This window comes from Gadus morhua, chromosome 15 (genome assembly GCF_902167405.1).
Source record: "Gadus morhua chromosome 15, gadMor3.0, whole genome shotgun sequence".
Classification (NCBI taxonomy): Eukaryota; Metazoa; Chordata; class Actinopteri; order Gadiformes; family Gadidae; genus Gadus; species Gadus morhua.
Genome location: NC_044062.1, coordinates 1,268,726 through 1,291,339, shown reverse-complemented (window position 1 = coordinate 1,291,339; position 22,614 = coordinate 1,268,726). Strand labels below are relative to the sequence as shown.

Sequence of the window (22,614 nt, the reverse complement as noted above, 5' to 3'; positions counted from 1 at the left end):
CTAGAGTGTTTCTGCTCTCTCTCTCTCTCTCTCTCTCTCTCTCTCTCTCTCTCTCTCTCTCTCTCTCACTCTCTCTCTCTCTCACTCTCTCTGTCTCTCTCTCTCTCTCTCTCTCTCTCTCTCCCTCTCTCTCACTCTCTCTGTCTCTCTCTCTCTCTCTCTCTCTCTCTCTCTCTCTCTCTCTCTCTCTCTCTCTCTCTCACTCTCTCTCTCTCTCCCTCTCTCTCTCTCTCTCTGCATACAGTAACTGTCACGGTTAATGAGCACAGTGCTCGCTCTGCTCTTCTTCCCAGCAATCATGACTCTGCAGGCGGGCAGGGATGGAGGGCTGGGAGGTGGGGTCTGGGAGAGAGAATAAAATGAGCGGATTAGAGAAAGAGCTGATAAGTGAGGGAGAGAGGAACTAGGAGGGGGAGAGAGAGAGAGAGAGAGAGAGAGAGAGAGAGAGACATTAAAAAGAAGGGCATGCCAAAGCTCCTCTCCAATACATTCCCTGCTGTCCTCAGCAGAAAGGGAGACGCAATTAACAAGGGAGAAAAAAGCATTGATTTCTCTCCTTTTCCCCCCCTCTCCCTCTCCCTCTCTCTCCCTCTCTCTAACTGTCCTCTTTCTCTCTATATACCTCTCGCTCCTGCTCCCTCACTCTTCCCTTTCCCTCTCTCTCTCACCACTTTCCCTCTTCCAATCTCTTCCTATCTCTCTCTCGCTCTCTCTTTCCTCTCGCTCTCTTTCCTCCCGCTCTCTCTGAGGTCTCTCTGTCTCTCTATCTCCCCGCCCTAACTCTCTGGGGATCCTTATGCTGTCACCGGGTCTGCTCAGACGTTTTGTCCCAGGCATACTAATGCAAAATCCATGCTTTTAATCACGGCCTGTATGATGGATACGCTCCGATGGAATAAAACAACCTGATCCGAGCCATAAGGATCTATTGTGTAAAACAATGCAGCAAGCAAACACCCCCTGCGCTGTTCCCCATGACTCGATATAGGATGTATAGGAGTGTGTGCGGCTATGAGCCACCCTATATAGGTGTCTCCTTAGAGCGTGTGTATGTCTATTGTCTACGTGTTTATTTTGAATGGATAGATGCATGTTTAATTTGTTAATGTATCGTTCTATTCCTACTATACCTCTCTCTCTCTCTCCCTCTCTCTCTCTCTCTCTCTCTCGCTCTCTCTCTCTCTCTCTCTCTCTCTCTCTCTCTCTCTCTCTCTCTCTCTCTCTCTCTCTCTCTCTCTCTCTCTCTCTCTCTCTCTCTCTCTCTCTCTCTCTCTCTCTCTCTCTGTGTCTCTCTCCCTCTCTCTCTCTCTCTCTCTCTCTCTCTCTCTCTCTCCCTCTCTCCCTCTTCCTCCCTCTCGCTCTCTCTTGGTTTCTTTGTCCTGGGCTGTGTATTTACAGGTGAGCATGGCATTAACACTTCCATGGTGAGGGGTCTGATTCCCACTGGGAACATCCATGCTGACAATGCATGCAGTCACAAGATTGCATTGTATTTTCCTTGTGTGTGTATGTGTGTGTGATCGGGGCGTGGACATGTGTGTGTGTGTGTGTGTGTGTGTGTGTGTGTGTGTGTGTGTGTGTGTGTGTATCCATCCAGCCCGGTCCAAGAGCATGGTTCTGGGGGAGCTGTCTCGGCTGTCCAGGCCCTGTTCTCCTCTAGACCAGGAGAGGGCGCTGAAGGCCGGCTGGCTGAAGAGACAGAGGAGCATCATGAAGAACTGGCAGTTGCGCTGGTTCGTGTTGAGGCCTGAAGCTCTCTACTTCTATAAGGACCAGGAGGAGGCCAAGGCCCAGGTGAAGCACACAGATATACAACTAGCGCTGTCTAGCATGTGTCCCCTGGTCTCGTTACCACCTCAGGGTTCTGTTGTACGGCTGAGCCCGCGACAGGACCTGCTGCCATCCTGCTACCCTCTTCATTTAGTTTGTGAAAATCAAAATATATACTATTATAAACACATAATAATAGAAGATAAAGGCTAAAATGGCTCACAATTCCTCCCATAACTGCTTTGTAGTTTTGCAGCATTCATATTGTGCCTTTGGGACTAAAGACAGATATTCTCTGTGGAATATTAAATAAACGTAATTGCTCTTAATTTGTATTCTGAATGGAGAGAATACGAGAAGCCTATTCTCGTATTCTCCATCCCCTATTCCCACCCTGGGGAAAGGGGTGGGGAGGGAAACCAAAGTGGACAAGGGGAAGCTGTTGGGGCGTTAGGGTAAATAGATGAGCGAGAGATGTTTCCCTGAGTCACCTCCTCCTCTCTCCATCATCTCCGGGCTCCGGTCTTTGGACCGCTGCCCAGACAGCAGCAGCCGCCGCAGACCCCGGGAATCCATAATGGTTTACATGCACCACATGTCCTGATCCAGAACCAGTAATTGATGAGCGGGCGGGAACCTTTGTGGCTCTACAGCCGTACTAGTGTGTTCTGCTTTAGTGAAGGTTGCTCATTTATTTGAGGGGGGGGAACTTCAGGGTCAGAAAATGACTTAAAAATGTCCTAAAAAAGGAAGGAAGACCTGTCTTCCACCCGCCCCCTCAACCTCCTCCTTCCTCTTCCTCTTCCTCCTCTCTGATCTCCAGGGCTGCATTCCACTGCAGGCCAGTCAGGTCAACGAGCTGCCGGCGAATCAGGACGAGCCTGGCCGACACCTCTTTGAGATCGTTCCAGGTGGGTTGGCATAGTAACAGCGGAGTGGACACTGATCTGCCAATAGCGTGGCATCGTGAAACAGTGAATAATTACATTCATCCACCGCTGAAGGAAAACACATTATTTTAGAGGCTCCTTTACCCTCACGTTGCCTAGAAGAACAGGTACACACACCAACACACTCCGTCCCTTTTACTGCGTCTCTGGGTGCCTGTAAAGGCGGGGTGGTTTTCATGGAGCATAAGGCGTTTTTTAAGTTCATTTCAGCAGCATAGATTCTGCATATGTCCCCTCGCAGAGGACGAGAGCGAGAGAAATAACAGGAGTGAAGAGAGAACGAGGGGGAACAGAAGAGGAGGAAAGTGAGAACGAATGAGAGCTTGGTGCAGTTGCTGCGGTCCACGGGGAGTTCTGGACTTTCTGGGTCATTTCTCACGCACACAACTGCTCAGTTTGCAACACCGCGGTGCAGTGCTTACGAATTCAGCTGCTCTGAAGTACACAGCAAGGTAAAAAAAAACAGCTTCAGAATGAAAATAGAGGAAATATAGAAATATACCAGAGGAACACACGCCCTGGTGTTTTTCAAGAGTGTAATTATACCCCACAGAAGACACTTGAGTCGAAACTTAGCCTTGTAAAATAAACTATTAAAGATCAGGTCAGCACTTTCAAATCAGTGGGCTCAAAGCTATGCTAGGAGCGGTATCAAAGCTGGGGGCGGGCAGGCGGCTGATTGATGGCTGGTTTGAACCTGGCAGGGGTCCTGGAGCTAATAAGGTCATCAAAATCCAAAGCAATTATACCCGAGAGAGAGGAAACCCGATACCTATGCTGTTATTAAACCATGAATGTATATTAAAACATTCTTTATTTTATGAATACTCCTTTTTTTCTCTTATGAATTTTCTCATCATTGCTTCAAAGGTGCTCTAAATTAAATTGTTAACTACAATCATCAGCCGCGGTAGCCTACGGATTTTCACATACTTTTCTCTATAACATCGATCCCATGTTATTTTTCTTCCCTGAAGGAAACGGGGGAGAAAAGGACCGAACGGGCGTTAGCCACGAGTCATTCATGCTAATGGCTAACTCCCAAAGCGACATGGAGGACTGGGTCAGAAGCATCCGCAGGGCCGTCTGGTCCAGGCTCGGGGGTGGTAAGCTAATATTCTCTCGTCCTATCTCGAAATTCGCAATTTAATTTGATAGAGCAGCTATTCAAAACAAGAGCATTTAGCAAACTGAGAATACATGCTTTTTACGAGCATCGGTACCTTGAGTGATTTACTGGAGTGTGTTTGAGGAACTGGAGTGCATTTTTGTGGGCCCCCCAGGGGTCTTCGGTCAGCATCTGGAGGAGACGATGCTGTGTGAGAGCCAGTGCGACCCCCAGCGACTGGTCCCAGTGTTGGTGGAGCAGTGTGTGTCTTTGATACGTCAGTGCGGTTTGCAGGAGGAGGGGTTGTTCAGGTCTCCGGGACCCACCAATCACGTGCGAGAGCTGCAGGATGCGTTCGATCGCGGCGAGAAGCCAAAGTTCGACAGGCAAGGAGAATGATGGGTCTTATAGCGCGTATTGGCATTATGCGCCCATCTGAGTGTATTGGGTAATTCATTACATCCTCTCTGATGCGCTCTTCTTTCCTCCACAGTACCACAGATGTCCATACGGTGGCGTCACTGCTTAAGCTGTACATACGCGAGCTTCCGGAGCCTGTGATCCCCTTCTCTAAATACACCCAGTTTCTGTCTTGTGCTCAGCTACTTAACAAGGATAGGGGGCTGGTAAAAGTCTAGTTTATTCACCAATAAATTATTTAGGATTGATCATTTATCAAAATTAACCTTTTTCTCATATCTCAGGGCATCGTGGAACTTAGCAAGCAGGTGAAAGCTCTGCCTCAGGTGAATTACAACCTCCTCAAATATGTCTGCAGGTAAGACAGTGTTGATGTTATGACTAATTTGCATTATTCTTGTAGGAAGCAATGTATAATGCTAGAGGTAATGACATCAATAAACCTTTAATAATAGTTCATAAAGGGAAAATATTGTTCCTCATGCATTTGACATTTGGATTTCATCATCACATCGTTATCCAACAGTTCATATATTCCCTCACACCTACATGCTGCGTTCATACTGATGTCATGCTGCATTGGAGCCCCTCCAGATTGATTGTATGTGCTGTCCTCCTCCCACATCTCTATTAATATCTTCGATTTGTTCCTGAAGGAAAGACAGCTGGGTCCACCGAGCCAGCTCACACAATGCCAACAAAATGACTCAGTCCCTCTATTCATTAGGAGGGAGTCTGATATATACTGTGCCAATGGCTCCGATCGCAATTTGTGTACTCAGTACCAGGGAAATGATCAGTAAATGAGGTATTTTTCCTTGCATTCAGACAATGTTTGGTTTCTGTCTGGTCAGGTTCCTGGATGAAGTTCAATCCCACTCCAACGAAAACAAGATGAGTGTTCAGAACCTGGCGACTGTGTTTGGACCTAACATCCTCCGACCCCGAGTGGAGGATGCAGTGACTATGATGGAGGGTACGGAGACATGATGTGCATTAGAGATGGCTGCAAGGACAGAAACATATTTTCACTTTTGGGTTTAAGGGAATGAAGACCAAGTTTTAAATCTTAGTGTATTCCTCTGATTGTTCGTTAATGTGTCTGTACAGGAAGCTCTCAGGTGCAGCACCTGATGACAGTGTTGATCAGTGAACACGCCTGCCTCTACCAAGGGGAGGAGAAAGAGGCTGAACAGGAACCCAAGGCTCCCACAAAGACACAGTCCAGCCCTGGGCCACGCGGCAGAGTGGAGTGGGTATCCCAGGGCAACAACACCCCAAGAACGAGCCCCACCCTGGCACTAGACCCCAACACCTCGAAAGACCAAAGCCAGGAATCCTCCACTCTGTCTGTTGATGGCAAACACGTGACAGAATCAACGTCCCAGACCCAGGAGGACGGGGAGGAAGGAAAGCCGGAGGAGAAGCCCACGGAGAAGACGGAAGGGAAAGCCGGTATTAAAAGTGACGGGAAGCCCGGGAACGGCATGGCCGTCAGCCCCAGTAAGCAGTCCAAGGCCCTGCCGTCCTGGAGAACCTCCTTCAAGGCGGGGGGGGCTGGATCGGGAGCCCCGAGGGGGAAGATGGGGGGGTCGGCGGGGGACGTGTCCGCAGCCAGCGGGAGCAACTGGCTGATGAACGGCCTTTCCTCTTTGAGAGCTCACAGGCGCACGTCCTCCTCTGGGGAACGACTGAAAGACTCCACTCTGTCCCTTAAAGACACGCCCCTCTTCCTCAAGGACACCGCCCTCTCGCCTAAAGACCCCCAGAAAAACTCTCTGGGCGACTCCTTGCATTCCCCAGCAAGCTCCCCCCTCGCCCACCGCTCCCTGGGCCAATCCCACAGACTCTCCGCCTACGACAACGTCGCTCCGTCCAGTCTGAGCTTGCCTTCCGACACCTCGACCATCTGGACGTCCTATGAGATCTCGTTAACAGATCCGGAAGACGGGGACCAGGGGTCAAAGCCAGTCCCTGTGAAGTCCTTAGACATGGTAACGCAGAGCAGCACCCCTCTGGACCCCGGAGCGGACATCACCAGAGGTGGGGGGGAGGACGCGGACGTCAAGGAGGACGGCAAAGGGTTGGGCACTGACGAAGATCTGGCCAAGCTGTTGTCCAATCTAAAGCAAGAACTGAAAATGCAGCAGATCAGCTACGAAAGCTGCATTCGCAAGTATTCAAGCGGTCATCCACCTTTCTCACGTTGATGTAAAGTGCTGTTCTGCACTGCGTATGCTAACTCTCTCCCCTGTGTCTCTGCGAGGTTGGAGGAGTCCTGCTCCAGATACCAATGCCAGGTGGGAAGCCTGGAGGAGGAACTGGACCAAGAGAAGAAGAAGCTTCACATGCTGGAGATCCGGCTCAGGAACTCGGAGCGGGCCCATCAGGATGCAGAGAGCCGGAACGTTCTTCTCCAGAAGGAAATGGAGGACTTCTTCCAGACTCTAGGGGACCTAACCACTGGAACTGCTCGGACTAGCTAGAAAAGAAACCTCTGCCTTCAATCTTTATCTGGCCAATTGGGTTGGACTGGGGTGGTTCATTCCTTGGTAAGGGTGGCTAGGCCCAAAGATCTTAAGACCAAACACCATCAGTACTACTAATACTACTACTACTACCGCTACTTGTGTCCCTCTTTGCAGATGCAGCTGAAAACCCTGGCCATAGCTGGTGCCAAACTAGAACCCATCTGGACCAAATGGCTTTTATGTTAAAAAAATTAACCATTCCATAACTGGTCAACATCTTGAATCACTAAGTTCAGCCAAGAACATGTCTTACGATATAGGACAGATCTGAATTGCAGATATATGTGTCAAGTTCAAATCCCTACTCATTTTCACATTTTAATAATGCAACAATAATAAAAACAATACGCTATAAGAGATTAAAATTCAATGTTTTTATTCGCAGGTGGTTCAAAGTTTCCTTTTCGGATGTTTACACTCGGTCTGATAGTGAGGCAATTTAAGATCAAAATGTACACAACTGGCCTTATCAGAAAACACTAAAACAAAACTGTTTACAGTCAAATTTTACATTTTATATGTTATCTAGTTAAAAGATTTGAATCCTAGTAGTCCTGAATGTCTGAATGGCTTTTTATTATGTGAGGATTAGTGTTTGCCACTGGATTGGATTCCCTACATAATCTGTACAACTGACATACAGACCAGAAAAGCCAATGATACACCACAAGATTTGCCAAACAGCTGTTATTCGAAACTAACGATTCTTCTTTAACTTGAACGAATTTACTTGAAAACCGATATATGCAACACCAGTCCCTTTCCAACAGGGGGACATGAGAAATGTATGCCCATTTAGTTTATTCTGGGAAACAACACTGCTTTTCAAAAGTTCTCAAAGCCTTAAAATTTAAGCCAAATGTAATCTGCTCAAAGAAAACTTTAGGAACACTGGTATACGTCCAATTTACTTTCTTTTTGGAGGCAATGGATTAAAAGCAAAATGATGAGAGAAAGCCACACTCAACCATTCAGATTCGGTCCAGAAAATGTCAGCCATGCGTCACAATTCTCCAAATGCATTCTGGGTGCTGGTTGCTATGGGAAACTGTCCAGCCATGATGAGGGCAATAGAGTGGGTTTGAATTCAAGCCATCAAATACATCCAAAAGGTAATCATGGCAGGTAGCAAAGGGTTTTCTGACTATCAGAAAACATATACATTTACCGTAAAATATACAGTTTATCACCTACGATCTATACTATTATATAAATCATATTGCACAGAAAACAATGAAACTAAACAAAAATGCATATAAACAGTACTTTTGAATTAAATGTGCATTACATACAGCCACCCCCCTAGCTTCAAATAAATTAATAAATAAATAAATACACAAATTAAGAAAAATAATGTTTTCACTATCTTTTCAGATGATGTGTGTATGTTGTCATGTGTGTGCCTTTTGAAGCATGAACTGAGGGTGAATTATTATTAGTGTGTGTGTGTGTGTGTGTGTGTGTGTGTGTGTGTGTGTGTGTGTGTGTGTGTGTGTGTGTGTGTGTGTGTGTGTGTGTGTGTGTGTGTGTGTGTGTGTGTGTGAGGTAGAACTTCCAAAGACACACCACAGAGGGAGGGCATTCTCAGAAAACCACTGACTGGAGTAAGGCCACTTAAATCAAATAAAATATAAACATATTTAACAAATTAACTGACAGAAAAACGTAGAAACCTGCCATGACAGTAAACTGACCATTTAGACCCAAGCCTCCAGTACCAGCAAATATGAAGTTGCAGATACTCTGTGTCTCTTCTACATTCACCCTGTTCGTCCTCGTCCAACAGAAACACTGGCTCCATCTACCCCACAGCTAGATAATCAATAAGGAACCAGGATAAAAAGCAGGGATCTATAAAGTTTTGCCTCTGGCCAAGGACACCAATCATTTGATCTGGGATGTGGAGATCAAAATAATAACAGCCAATGAAAAAAGTCAGTCTGGAAGGACAGAAATATACTTTCTACAAGAAATGCAAAGAAAATAGCTAAATAAAATCCATTTGCAGTGAGACCGGAGCCTGGCTTGGCCTTCTGAGTGGACCAGGAGTATCATATTCATTCAGTCCCTAAAAACAATAAAAAAAAATGCTAAACTAACAATTCAAAAAATATATTAAACATGATTCATCTTTAGAAGCTAACGGTAAAACGGCAATCTTCTGTACATCAGTAGCTTAAAAACAGCAATGTTTCCAGTATAGTTAAAAACCTCCCTTCCATAACATACATCACAAAGTCACATCAAAACATACTTCAATTCTTCGCAGCAAAAAAATAATTTCAAACAACAATCATTTACAGCAGTATGGGGGGACAGGGAAATAAAAACTATCTGTAAATCAAAAGTATATCTCTAAAAGCTAACAAGAGGTTTTATTGGCCAAAAGCCTGTCCCATCACACTAGTGTATTGGTGGTTTCTTTTATCGTTTGTGTTTACAGCGAGATTCGAATATCTGGGTCCACTACCAACAACCGAGTCATCATCACAGCTGCAGCCCTAGTGGGTTCTCATGGCAGCCATAATGCAGCGGACTCACGTGTTGTTCTGGGGCTTCATGTTAGTTCACGATGGGTTGGAGAGTACTGACTGCCTTTTAGTGGCCAGAGGTCAATTAATGTGGCTTTAAAAGGGTTTCTTATTCAGCAGTACAACACAAAGTAAAGAGAAACAAAGCGAGAAGGATGAGAATTTGAATAAAATGCAGAGTTTCAAATCCCATTTAGTAAATGTACATTCATTAAACATTAGGTAACCCACTCCCTCGGAGGTAAAGTAGCAATTATCCCCATGGAAATTTTTTACTTTGCGATTACAATCGGAAAGCTTTTGACTCAAACAAGATGGAGCAAACGTTCAGGGTTTGGGAATGTTTCACCTTCTCCGGAGTTTGGATACAGGCATGATTTAAACTACACATATAGCACAGAAAGAAACCGCTGTATTCTGCAGACATGCCGCTCTAGTGTCTTCAAATCAGATTATTTTCCAGCAAGAAAAAGTTGTAAACATGCATCTAATGTATTTAAATATCTCTCAAATATTTTTATTTGAAAGGGAAATTGGAAATATGCTGCAACATCACCAGATATTATCTGTAATGCTGTACATTTTGCATTTATTTTAACTGACGCTTGCCTTTCACTGCCCCGATATTTGATAACCAGTTTGGTAGTGGACTCCAGATATTTTGTACCTTACTGCATGTGTGTGTACATGTGTATGTGTGCGTGTGCACACCTGTGTGTGTGTGTGTGTGTGTGTGTGTTTCATTGTTATCTACAGCAGCCCAGAGCTCCTAGGGAGGTATGGCTGTCCAGGCTGCTCTCTGTGTCAGAGGTCATGGTAGGGTCACTGCTGGGGTCACTGGGGTCCGTGGACATGGACGAGACGTCATTGGCTGAGGAAGAGGAGGAGGCGGGCTGTGGGGAGCTGTCAATCACTGCTGCACCTGTGCTGCGAGAAAAACAAGGGAACACACCTGATACACCTGTAGCGCCTTCGAGAGCCTTCCTTCACCAACGCGCTGCTGCAGTATGCCATGCCAGGGCCCCTCAAAGGAGGGCTGTCACCATTGGCTATTTCCTAATAAACATGATCATATATCAAGAGCCCGGTCAGAAGCGGCTGCTGTTCCTACCTCTCGTCATCATGTAATAAACATCGGTCTGCTCCCTGTGTGAGGCAGTGTGCCACCTCTGCAGACATTACCTCAACGTCACCGACGGTCTGAACGCTACTGCTGCTGACATCATTTCCCCCGTTACCATCGTCTGATGTATCATCCCAGCTGGGATCCCGATACATTAGGATCAGGTGTGAGGGGCACCACACAACAGCCTTCTCTGTTCTCCGCGTTCCCAGGGATGACTCACCTAAAGGTGGGGGTTGGCCTCGGATCACCCCGTTTTTGGTGCACTCCTCCCAATCGTAAACCTCCTTATAAATCAGATCTGAAAGCAGAGGGAGGAACAAGGGACAGGGTTTGCGGGCTGTGAGCATGAATATGTACGGGTGAAGCGGTACCACGGTGAAAGGCGTCAACGGTGGAAAGATGACGTCAGGACGGAAAAGGAATAGGTCCTCAAGGCTGGGGATCGCGTGGAGTCCAGGGAATCCCTGGGTTTCTAATTCGGGGTACCGTTGGCTGGTGTGGCCCCACAGACACGAGGGGACGGTCGTTATCACCTGCCCCATGGCGGGGGGTGAGCTCACCCTGCAGATATTTACACACACGCTCAGCCCCTGATCTGCTGGGAGGCTGAGCCCCACTGTGGCGCGGGGATCACTGCGCTGAGGCCTGACCTGGGACAGGGAGAGTGCAAGTGAAGCCACGGTACGGAGTGTTTTTTCAGGCGTGTCGTCTCACCTTTCCACTCGTCCACCGTGTGCTCTCTCTCCTCCAACTGCTTGTCGGTGAACTTTGGAGGGGGCTGGAGACAGAATGAAGCGGAAGGAAAATACATTGGCGAGAATTCCTTACAATGCATTTGAATTAGGCAGTGACATGAACTCATGAGGCGCTTTAAGATCGCTCCGAGGTCTGTGGTCCACTCACCGCCTCCACCTCAGCCGGATCATACCAAACGTTAATGTAGGGGTGCTTCAGGGCTTCGTCTACAGAGATGCGCTTGGAGGCGTCGATAACTAACATTTTGGACAACAGATCCCTGGCTTGGCTCGCTGCAAGGACAAGAGGTACAAAACGGATGTTATTACCATTTAATCATTTATGAGACAATTGTATTCAAAGCGAGTGAATACAGATTCTTATCATCAAGGAACGGGAAGGGATTACATTGCTCATAGATGCCTGTAAGTAGGATCAAATTGGGAACCACCGCTATGATACATTATACCGTCCCATAATATGGACCCCTTATTCCACCCAATCAGTTGTGGATAACCATCGTTAAATTATAACTAATAATAGTTAACTATTAGAAATCTTTAGGTGTGATATGCCCACAGAAACCGATTTTTAAACTCAATAGCGCGTCTGTTACCTTTGAGTTTGTTGTGTTCTGAGTCGGCAGGGAAGAGCACGTCGGGGAACAGCTTCTCAAAGCTGTAGCCGGCGTAGCGGGGTCGGTTCTCCACGTAGGTCCTGACCGACTGGTTCAGCTTCATCAGGAACTCCTGGGTGGGGGTGCCTAGCTGCTCGATCACCTTGTTCCACTGGTCAATGTCTGGAGGGTTCCAGCGTTGAGGAAAGCACACTAGGGCCCCTTTGTACCCTTCTGCAGGCCCCGCCCACAGAAACTACCACACCCGGCGTCAAACAGACCCGCATAATCTGGAATGTGTGTTTTTGCATAAACAAATCAATTAGCCATCTATTACTCGACTACATCATGACTCGATTGTAAGCACACATTTATTTACATTAAGCATAATAATTGTTGTGTAAAAAAACAGGTTGACTTGAGGAGAGCTAGGCTAGCTGACAGCTATGTAGGATGAGTGTTAACGGTTGGCTTGAGGAAAGCTAGGCTAGCTGACACCTATATAGGATGAATGCTAACGGTTGACTTGAGGAGAGCTAGGCTAGCTAACAGCTATGTAGGATGAGTGTTAAGGGTTGACTTGAGGAGAGCTAGGCTAGCTGATAGCTATGTAGGATGAGTGTAAAAAGGGCAAAATGATGGAATGGGATGGTATGGAATGGGAGGTATGGGAGGTATGACGTATGGGAGGTTGCTTATGGGACTGGGACCAAACCGGAGCTTCATAACAGAGGGAGGTGAGAGGGTGCGTGGGCTCACTTCAAACAGGAAGTGACACGCGCTGCCGGGGAAGGATACGGTCAGAGCCGGGGAACAGGACGCTACCCCGGATCATCTCGGCCACTATGCAGCCCACTGACCACACATCCACTGCCGCCCAGAGGAGGGATGACGGGAGGGGGGGGGGGGCATGCAACATGCAGATGATGACGGCAAAGGAAGAAAAAAATAAACAAAACACAAAATAAGACGGACACAAGAGGAAATTATGGCAATGAGGGACAATGGACGCCATGCAAAACAAATATGAATGAATCAAAGGAAATCAGCCGAGGATGAGTGAGTGGGAGCGGGAACGCCACAGCGGTAAAAACAGAAAGTAACGGAACCAGGGTTCGTCTGGAGGCGCGACGGCGACGAGCCTGACCTGCAACGGGCCCCGACGTGAGTAATGATATCGGCCTGGTTAATGACAAACGCCACAAGCCTGCCAAGTAATATAGTGTTGGTGCCAAGCATCGACCGCCATCTAAAAGGAAAGAACAGGCAAGACGATGCGGCGCAGCAGAGTGGCACAGGGGCCACAAAGACCCAGGAGAACGTTAACGGCGTCAAGATTCTCTAGGAAGATAATTATCTTTAAAAAAGGCGCAAGGATACAGTCCCTTCCCGGGAAGAGGATTTTATGGCGGACCATTTCTGCCAGAATGCAGCCCACAGACCATATGTCCACTAGACGGGTGGAACGCGGCGAGCCCGGGAAACGAGAGAGCCACAGCAGCGGGTTAGGAAGCGCTACTTAGCATTAGTGGGGAACGTAAGCTCTATAAATAAAATCAACACTTAATTACATAAAACGATATCCCGACAACACCCATTGGTTCACAGGCGCAGCGAGCGCGCTGCAGCTGATTGAGTGTGTGCAGTGTTAGAGGAAACAGTCGAGAACGAGACACAGAGTTTTAATCAGAGAGGGGGAAAGTAGGCCGGTGTTATTCGTAATCAAAGCCCCGTGGACTCATCCAGGTTAGGGGGATGTAGGGAGGTAGAGCCCCCCTCATGCGCCGGGAGGGAGGGGGAGATACTGACCGTTGGCCTGGTAGCCCATGCCCAGGATGACCTCCGGCGCCCTGTAGTAGCGCGTGACCACGTACGGGGTCATCAGGAGGCCCGTGGCGGCGGTCCGGGCCAGACCGAAGTCCAGGATCTTCAGAGTGCAGTCGGACTTCACCACGATGTTGCTGGGCTTCAGATCCTAGAGAAAACACACACAACGAGGTGGAAAATACTGAGTACCTTCCCTGAGCCCATTAGCATTCTGGGTAGAGGTGGCTGGATTTATTTAGGATAGTAAATAAAAAGGAGGTTGTTTGACAAATATAGGAAGATAGCTGACAGCCAGCCAATAAGAAGTACAGTGTAACAATACTTATACTTCCTATCGGCTTGCTGTCTGCCATCTTGTTATTCTTTGTGTGGGAGGCCGGTGTAATGACATGCATACTGATTTGATGCAGTTTGCGGCCGCACCAATGTGAGAGTCCTCGCTCAAGTCTCGGTGTTTGAGCTCTACAAACATCGACCCCGAATGCTAGACATACTAATACGACGATCTCGTCGCAGCGAGGTCCAACGCCTCCCGTTTGATGCAGTCCGTTCTGTCACCGCTGTTTTTCCTGGGGGTTTTAAATTACTTTATGGTGAAACAGAGCTCGATACGTCAATAAGTTCCAGCACGTTTTCTGAAGGAGAATTTCCGGCATTCTTTTTTTCTTTTGCTGTGGGGTCATTTTGCAGTTGTGCCTGCCTCAGCTAAAACACCTTGAGTATATATTATGTACACACACACACAATGGGCCAAGCTACTTGCATGTGAAGACTCTTTCCTTCCTATGTCTGTCTATCTATCAACTGGCCACAACTGTGCAGTGTGCACAGCTCTTCCAAGGCGTCAGAAATGGTGTTTGGTAGTTAATGCTAGGATCATACAATACGTAATTATATCGTACAAATACTGATGAACAAAACACACAGTTTTCAGAGGTGCCCTTAAAGCAAATATTTGTAATTTGACCGTTAGTATATGAACTGTTTTTATGTAAATAATGAATAAAGAATTAAAATGGTGGACCATGTTTAAATGGTGGATGCCTGCTGGTATTTCTGTTTTCCCATTCTGTGAGCAGCCCTCCGCCCAGCGAGCCCGGTACGAACACCTCTGACACAGCTCTGACACTCAGATCCTCTGTGCAGATGGACGCTCAGAGAGGCTGCAGAATGGCTTCGGGAACCGACAGTTAATCTAGGCAATCATGAAGCCCTTCTGCTGCTGCTAACCTCATTTCAAATATTATTATCAAAAAAAGACACATCATTTTTTTTATTTCATCACCAAGTAGGTACTGCTGCTCACACATGGGCCGTCCTAGTGCCTATATGATAGTACAGAGCTATGTTACTGTTGACACGCTAGCTGGCACTTTGACACAAGTGACAGAGGGATCAAACGCCTTGACCGATCTCCCTTCTGCCAGCAAAGGACTTATCCATCTCAGAACCCAGAGTATGATCCTAATGCCCGTCAGAGCCTGAAGGTATAGGGTTACCCTAAAGGTAAAGGGGGACCCTGAAGGTAAAGGGGTACCCAGAGTATGATCCTAATGCCCGTCAGAACCTGAAGGTAAAGGGGTACCCTGAAGGTAAAGGGGCACCCAGAGTATGATCCTAATGCCCGTCAGAACCTGAAGGTAAAGGGGTACCCTGAAGGTAAAGGGGCACCCAGAGTACGATCCTAATGCCCGTCAGAGCCTGAAGGTAAAGGGGTACCCTGAAGGTAAAGGGGTACCCTGAAGGTAAAGGGGTACCCTGTGAATGATGCCCGCGGCGTGCAGGTGCTTGATGCCACACAACATCTGGTAGAGCAGGTAGGACAGCCTCTCGTGGTCCAGCTCCATCTGGATCACCTGGCACAGGTTGGCATCCATCAGCTCCATCACCAGGTACCTGGAGGCACAGGGCGCACTCAAAATGGTGTCCGAGCCATGTGCAGATAGATCTGGGGCAAACCTAAGGACATACGGTACACATAGAGGGGCACGGACACAACAGTGCATGTGTCACCACACACACACACATACACGCAAGCGCAACCCCCCCCCCACACACACAGGGGGGAGGGCTATTTCCACCCCATCCTAAAGGTTATTCTACTGGATTTAAGCCTACGATGCCCTGTGAGATTCTCATGGATGTCCTTTAAAATATACATCACTTTAACGTTTATATATAACATATTATATACATATGGATGAGCACAGATGTCAACATTCACTAAACATATGCAGTATATGGCTACTTACACATCTTGGAAGTCTTCTAATGTTTTTTGTGGAGTGAATACATGTAATAAACCGATGATCTATAGAGAGAGGAAAACGTGCATCAGGGTAACTGGGTCATCATGAACTACAATGACTGAATTATTCATCCATAAAATCATCTTTCTCCACTTACATTTTTGTGATTGACACATTTCATTAGAACTAGTTCTCTGTAGGCGCGCTTGGCGTGCGTCTGGTTCTGGAAGGGCCGGCTCAGCTTCTTGATGGCAACATTTCGTTCAAGGTTTTGATCGTATGCAGAGCTGCAGAGCGGAGCGACCAAGAATCACACAATGCACAGAGAAAGAGGCACGCACAAAAGGGAACTAAGCAGAGGTTTTGTTGTTTCAGCATGGTATTTTCGACTTGAAGAAGATAATCCAAAATCCAACAGAAAAACGTCAAGGCCCAAAAAAACATCTGCACTAAGCAAGGCAAGACATACTATACTATACTATACTTGATGCTAAAATATTTATATGGCTTCACTCCCATACAGTACACAACCTCCAGATACATAGATGAGTAGGAGGAGAGGGAACACATACCACACAATACCCTGCGCTCCAGACCCGATCGGTCGGAGGTTCTGATACCGCCTCAGAACTGTAAACGTTGAATCCCCAACATCTATGCTGTAGAACTCTTTTTCTCTCTTGTTTTTGTTCATGGTGAAATCTTCTATTAATGCTTTCTGTGCATCCAAAAGATTCCTCTGTGTGAAAAAGAAGGGGGTGGGGGAGAAACACAAAATAAATAAATAAGACGTTGGCAAGGCTGTGCCAATGATCGTATGAATGAGATATCGCAATATTTTTAGCTGAAGACTACATTTTAATAAAATAGGCAAAGTGATAAATATGCCCACGCATCACATGCCACTTTGTGGGGTAGAAAATGAGCCATTATTTAAACATACAGACTCAGACTGAACATACATCTAAAACAGTTGTATCTATTGTACATACATCTGCCTTAAAAGGGGGTTTGTCTCAGAACATTCATTATGAGGCTAGGTAACGAAAACAACAAAACAACAATCACATTGCAGATCGCAATTTTCTGCATGACATTACATCATGAGTCCAGCTTTCACTGCCGTCATCACAGCCTCAGAGGTCAGATGGTGGGGGTCTAGAGCCCCCCCCCCAGGTGATGTATATCACTATCTGCTGAGTGGAGCGGCCAAACATTTGAACATAACATCACATGGCTCCGAGCCGAGCACAGGTCCCCCTCTGGGGGTCTATCTGCAGTGGGACGCCTGGACGCCAGGCCCCGCCGGGCTGGAGGCAGGGGGGGGGGTGTGTGTGCGTGGTTATACGTGTGTGTATGCGCGTTTGGTTCGAGAAGGCGGTGGGGGGTTGAGGTTCCAATTCATCATATGAAAGGCGACTCGCAGAATGCCTCGGTCACACGATGGAAACCAAAGCCAGGGAGGATGATGAGGCCTAATGCCCGAGTGTTTGGGAGGTTTGGACCGTGGCCCGGACGGGCTGGCCAGTTCCCCCTGGAGCAGGTCCTCCACAGCCACATGCTAACTGGGTCAGGTGACACAAGGGTGGGAGGGCGGGAAGGGGGGTCTGGCACACAGGGCTCCCTGCGAAAGATGCTCTTTTAATTGCCCTGGTGATGCCACCCCTAGGGGATCACCAGGTGTTGGGAAAGAAGCACGACTAAAGCACAATTAGAGACAAATTGACGAGGGAACGAACATTGGCAAGCATTCCCATCCTTTGCTATGCTCTGCGACCATGAGTGGGGGAAAATGTTCTTGCCTCCTCCTTTTACTTTATAAAAGCTTTTAACATTCGTCCAAGCAACATAAGATGACCATAAGCCAGCAGCCCTACAAAACCCAAGACAAGGGCCATATGATGAAGGTAACAGCCAGGGTGAACATTTGTCAGCTTCGGACATCACGTAACATCGCACTTCAACGTCACGCGCTTTTACCAATCCATCACCAACACAGCTTATTGTTTAGTGGCGAATGAAGGTAAATAGGTTGGATTGTGACTACTTTTGGGAGTACATTTTGAATTGTTTAGTTACCAAAGAGGACATATTTATAAATGCAGACGTTGATTTTTAGATAATACAATACTTAAAATGTTACAGTGTCCCTTAAAGGGTTACACAGTGTCCTTTTAAAGGGTTACACAGTGTCCTTTTAAAGGGACACTGTCCATAGCCTTTATAGAGGACACTACACAGTGTCCCCTTAAAGGGACACTGTGTAGTGTCCTCATATGTCCTCATTGGTGTAACATTGCCTCTGCAAATAATCTGATTTATCCTCCTGAGCGAAGAATTTCTTATCTGTATTGACATTGAATGGGTAACTCCTAAGAAGGCTTCAATGTCCTTCCGGACTATGAAAAACTATAACGTCCGAGAGGGACATTTAGTACTACATGGTACTAGCTACGGCTTAACGGGTTTTCGCTCAGAGCCAGTGTGAAACGTAGAAGGAGCTCAGAGAGACAAGCTTGGTACTGCCCCGTCAAATTTAAAAGCCTGCACTTTCGTTCATAATGCAAGATCATACTTATGCCGCGCCACAGGAGAAGGAATCCTCGTCGCCAAAAAAGCGAAAATGGGCATTGAAAAGGCAACGTGACCGGCAAATTCAAAAAGCTTTCAATGCAAAATACTATTTTACCACAAGATGGGAGAATTCCTAAACAGTGTACCTTTAAGCATTGTCCAATAATGTAATAATATTCATGATAATGTTTGAGTGGGATATAATGTTTGGATGGCCTTCTTATAAATTACACTATAGTTCATTAAAGACTCCTATTGCCTTTTCTCCATACAACCACAGCTGCAGAACATGCGTTGTGGTCAGTTGAATATTCTGCTGCATAAACAGAATTCTCTCAACTAATTACCGGTATTGGAAAAAGCCCAGTAGTTGCTTACCAACGCAGCAAAGGCAGAGTAAGTGCAAGTGAAATGTCTGGATCTTGTCAATACAGCGTGAGGAGGGAGGCGGGGGTAATAAATACAGAACAGGGCCTGCTGTGATAAATCTAAATATTGTTGTATTCATCAGGAGCAGAAAAAACGAACAGGAGGGCCCCTCTATGCAGTGTCAACACCGGCTTGCTAGGCCTAATCATGGGTTTACAAAATTATGCTCACAGCGCACTTATTAAGGCATGATGATAATGATCATGTGTAGTCATTAACCCTATATTACTGATAAACATGTCGTGTGTTGTTCCAACATCCGATATGAAAACATGCCGTGTGTAATCGCATGAATTACTTAATCCTAGAGGCCTATGAAATCCCCTTGTTATTTGATCGACCTGCATAGACTTCTACTCTGGAATTCAAAATATTTCCACACAGCGAAATAATGATATCAGTCTCCCCATCTTTATGGTCGATGATAATTACCACGGCCGACATGGAAATCAAAGTAATAGCAGTGCAGTTGTACATCTCCAACAGCCCTGATGGACCAACATTGCTGGGGGGGGGGGGGGGGGGGGGGGGAAATCAATACCGACCTAACATTCTGTGCGAATGCCTTAACCTTGGCTGCACGACCCTTTCCGATAAACACACGTAATGGACGAAAAAAATATTATTTTATTATTTATATGTATATAATCGCAGCTTCATAACACAATATAGTGCCTGAATGTCGACACCTATTCCAGTTCAACGATTCGGAGACGTATGTTAATGAAAGGCAGCTATGATATTATGAAGTTAGCAAATTCCCATCGATTTTAGGCTACATTATGGCCTGCCAAAACCCACACGCCGACAATTGTCCCACGACACACACACGTCGTGATATTAACTCCCTACAACGTTTATTGGTCGTGAAATGAACATATTTTATAAAGGCTGTAACGCTAACACCCTACTAGACAACAAATGCATGGAAAGGTAGCATGCACATACGACCCTCCCCCACCACGAAACAATGCATGTCCAAGAGGCAGCGATCTGGATCTTACCTCTGTCGTCAAATGTAAGCACTGCTTTCTCCACGGTTCGATTAATCACCGCTATCTTATTTCAAGCAAATAAATTGGCTTAACGTCTGCAAATATATTTTTAGTCCGTTGTTCGGCTCGAAAACATGACCTCACTAGATTCAAGTGGCTACGTTTCCATTGCCTGACAGCAGGCCGTACGCGCTGTCTGCAGAGGGCATGCGTACCCTTCTACGTCATCAGCAGCGACACACCCACCGACGCTTGCCCATTTCTATCACATCGGTCTTGTCTATCTATTGGTCGATCGATGGATCGGCTCTATCTATCTGTTCATCTATCTATCTGTTCATCTATCTATCTATCTATCTATCTATCTATCTATCTATCTATCTATCTATCTATCTATCTATCTATCTATCTATCTATCTATCTATCTATCTATCTATCTATCATATTTGTCCATATATGTGTGTCTGTGTGTATCTCTGGGTTGCTATGTTATTATGCAACACTCACTTTATTCTATCTATCAATCTGTCTGTCTGTCTGTCTGTCTGTCTGTCTGTCTGTCTGTCTGTCTGTCTGTCTGTCTGTCTGTCTGTCTGTCTGTCTGTCTGTCTGTCTGTCTGTCTGCGTGCCTGTCTGTCTGTCTGCGTGCCTGTCTGTCTGTCTGTCTGTCTGTCTGTCTGTCTGTCTTTCCGTCCGTCTGTATGTCTGTCTGTATGTCTGTCTGTCTGTCTATAGGGCTATATATGGTCTATGATAAGCTATTAACTGCTACTAAAGTCATTGTTTGGCGCATGGTAAGAAAATCGAAATAAACTCTTTGATCAAATATACAGAAAATATTGTCATGCCTTCTGGATCACAACTTACCTCATGTCTGTTTTTTTTAGTGAACATGAGGCATTAGAAAGTACATTTTGCCAAATTGTTTTGCTTTGTGTTTCGTAGGCCATTCATCACCGATCTATCTATCTAACCTGTATACTAACCTGTAAGGCATTACCATTCACAGAGGTCAAACCCCTGGCAAATTGGACGGTAGTAGCAATTCAGTAGGCCAGTAGTAGGCCTAATAGTATTAGTGTAAATCTAAAAGTAATATGCTGTTTAAAGCATACTACTTTAGATCAACGATCAGGCTAACATTAGCCTGATTACTGATATTACCATTTTACTTTTAGATCAACGCTAATTATTTATGCTATGACTACTTCTATCCCTGCAAACGACTTCTGCCACTGCTGCTATACTTCACTACTGATGCTACTATTACTATATTACTACTACTCATAATAGTCCTTTAACTACAGACTACAACAACTACAATACTACTATGACTATTACCAGTATAAAAGTACTAGGCTACTATGACTATTAATACTATACGTCTACAGTCACATGTCACTACTATACTAATACTACTACTATACTACTCTGAACTACTCTGCTCTGGTGTCCCTTTTTCTATAATATACATTTTAATGCCGTTACCACTTTGCAGAGCAATCCATAAAACACACACAAAAAAAATTATAATCATCTTCATAACCATCATCATCAACTATTATTTACAAAATAAAATCCACAAAGCTTTACTGATCAGGATTTAAAAATACTAATGATGCATCATAATACTAATATTAAAATTCCCCCAAATATTACCAAACCCAGTCCCACATTACGGTTATTGTGGCCATAGGCTACCTATCAGGGCGCTAATCGCAGCTGCCCACAACATGCACAGACTATGCAGAAAACTATACGCTAAGCTATTTCTTATAGACTACCACCTAGAGTTCAACACAATCGCAGGTTACAAGAAGGACGGTTTCCAGAAAATCCATTTACTGCAAAGACTGATCAGAATGACTAAGGGCATTGTATAAATTGCTTTAACTTGAAGCTGAATAATTTAGGTTGCAGTTGCGCCCACAAACGGTACTTAAATGTATTTATTTATTTATTCTTATCCCGTGAAAGGAGCGGCGTAGATACCTCGGGGGCAATACGAGGAAAAACGGCGCATGCTATATACCTGGGCACGGAATGGATATGTCCCATGAAGTAGGACTACTGCAGCAAGACTACAGCTCCTTACCCCTTGTTCGAAGAGAGCCCGGATCGTTATGATCATTATGGGACAGTAGCCTTATATGCACACAGGCTACAATATCCACTCGTTTGCTCGGATGTTTTTGTTCTTCAAGCAGGCCTCTGGACAGGACCGCTCCTGTGTCGCGCAGCCCTACTCGTGTACCAATGGACCTTGTTAGGCATCACACGGATTAGGTACATTGGTAGCACTTGGAGGAGATCTGTCACCAACCAAACAGCTCTTGGCGGCTTGCTCGTCTGACCTGTCGCTGGTTTCGAGTGTGAGTTTAATCCAATTATGTGTTCAGAGCCTTACGCCTAAGAATAGTTGCCAACAGCAAAGGTTTCCCGTATTCGCGTATGTGGAAGGACGCCACACACCATTGATGTGTGGAATCATGAATTACCTGCGAGCGTGAATCAGCCGTTATGGAGAAGCGGCCAGACGGCATGGAGTGATCCGGAGGATGTTGGAGCAAAGCTGGGAGCAGTGAAGAGACACACCGTCACGCACACTCTCTCTCACACACACACACACGGATTCTTCACATACACTACGTATGATACGAGGTAAAATATCCTTAGCCAGCTACTCATTAGCTATTAGCTCTGAGAAATGTCTAGTCTGCTAAGTGGAGCGATGAAGATGAAACTGCCTCCTG

The 22,614-nt window shown here is 46.0% G+C and overlaps 3 protein-coding genes across 13 annotated transcripts in view; 2 read left to right on the top strand and 1 right to left on the bottom strand.

Annotated features, from left to right (window-relative positions):
• The window catches only part of arhgap22a (Rho GTPase activating protein 22a), a 15,028-nt gene extending 6,721 nt beyond the window's left edge, over positions 1–8,307 (top strand). For 7 of the 8 annotated variants that reach the window (XM_030378333.1, XM_030378328.1, XM_030378331.1 and 4 more), the window contains 9 exons: positions 1,598–1,794; positions 2,594–2,681; positions 3,698–3,826; positions 4,004–4,214; positions 4,322–4,454; positions 4,533–4,606; positions 5,103–5,224; positions 5,359–6,424; positions 6,515–8,307. In XM_030378333.1, coding sequence (XP_030234193.1) covers positions 1,612–1,794; positions 2,594–2,681; positions 3,698–3,826; positions 4,004–4,214; positions 4,322–4,454; positions 4,533–4,606; positions 5,103–5,224; positions 5,359–6,424; positions 6,515–6,734 — 2,226 coding nt within the window. In that variant the 5' untranslated portion in view covers positions 1,598–1,611 and the 3' untranslated portion in view covers positions 6,735–8,307. The remainder of the gene's footprint in view (positions 1–1,597; positions 1,795–2,593; positions 2,682–3,697; positions 3,827–4,003; positions 4,215–4,321; positions 4,455–4,532; positions 4,607–5,102; positions 5,225–5,358; positions 6,425–6,514) is intronic. The other variant, XR_003979601.1, reaches the window with a different exon arrangement.
• Positions 7,139–22,614, bottom strand: mapk8a (mitogen-activated protein kinase 8a). Of its 4 annotated transcripts, none has more exons than XM_030378337.1 (12): positions 22,360–22,614; positions 16,436–16,602; positions 16,021–16,150; positions 15,867–15,925; positions 15,372–15,510; positions 13,597–13,762; positions 13,168–13,239; positions 11,788–11,970; positions 11,340–11,464; positions 11,151–11,214; positions 10,657–10,734; positions 7,139–10,232 (listed from the first exon to the last, which is right to left on the bottom strand). In XM_030378337.1, the coding sequence occupies exons 1-12, from the start codon at positions 22,402–22,404 to the stop codon at positions 10,057–10,059; spliced, it is 1,404 nt and encodes a 467-aa protein (XP_030234197.1). In that variant the 5' UTR covers positions 22,405–22,614; the 3' UTR covers positions 7,139–10,056. The 4 variants fall into 4 exon arrangements, with proteins under 4 accessions (XP_030234197.1, XP_030234196.1, XP_030234198.1 ...); XM_030378336.1 differs by lacking the exon at positions 13,168–13,239 and adding an exon at positions 12,586–12,657; XM_030378338.1 differs by lacking the exons at positions 13,168–13,239; positions 22,360–22,614 and adding exons at positions 12,586–12,657; positions 19,871–20,081.
• Positions 22,423–22,614, top strand: part of ptpn20 (protein tyrosine phosphatase non-receptor type 20) — a 33,250-nt gene continuing 33,058 nt past the window's right edge. Inside the window, exon 1 of the mRNA XM_030379698.1 lies at positions 22,423–22,522. The gene's annotated coding sequence lies outside the window, so the exon portion shown is untranslated. The remainder of the gene's footprint in view (positions 22,523–22,614) is intronic.

Bases quoted from the DNA above. Each gene is read 5' to 3' on its own strand.
- mapk8a (XM_030378337.1), bottom strand. From the start codon at position 22,404: ATGCCGTCTGGCCGCTTCTCCATAACGGCTGATTCACGCTCGCAG. The intron at 11,215-11,339 runs GTGAGTGGACCA...TTCTGTCTCCAG, and splicing joins ATCCGGCTGAGGTGGAGGCG to CCCCCTCCAAAGTTCACCGA. The intron at 10,735-11,150 runs GTGAGACGACAC...CTCTGCTTTCAG, and splicing joins CACGGTGGACGAGTGGAAAG to ATCTGATTTATAAGGAGGTT.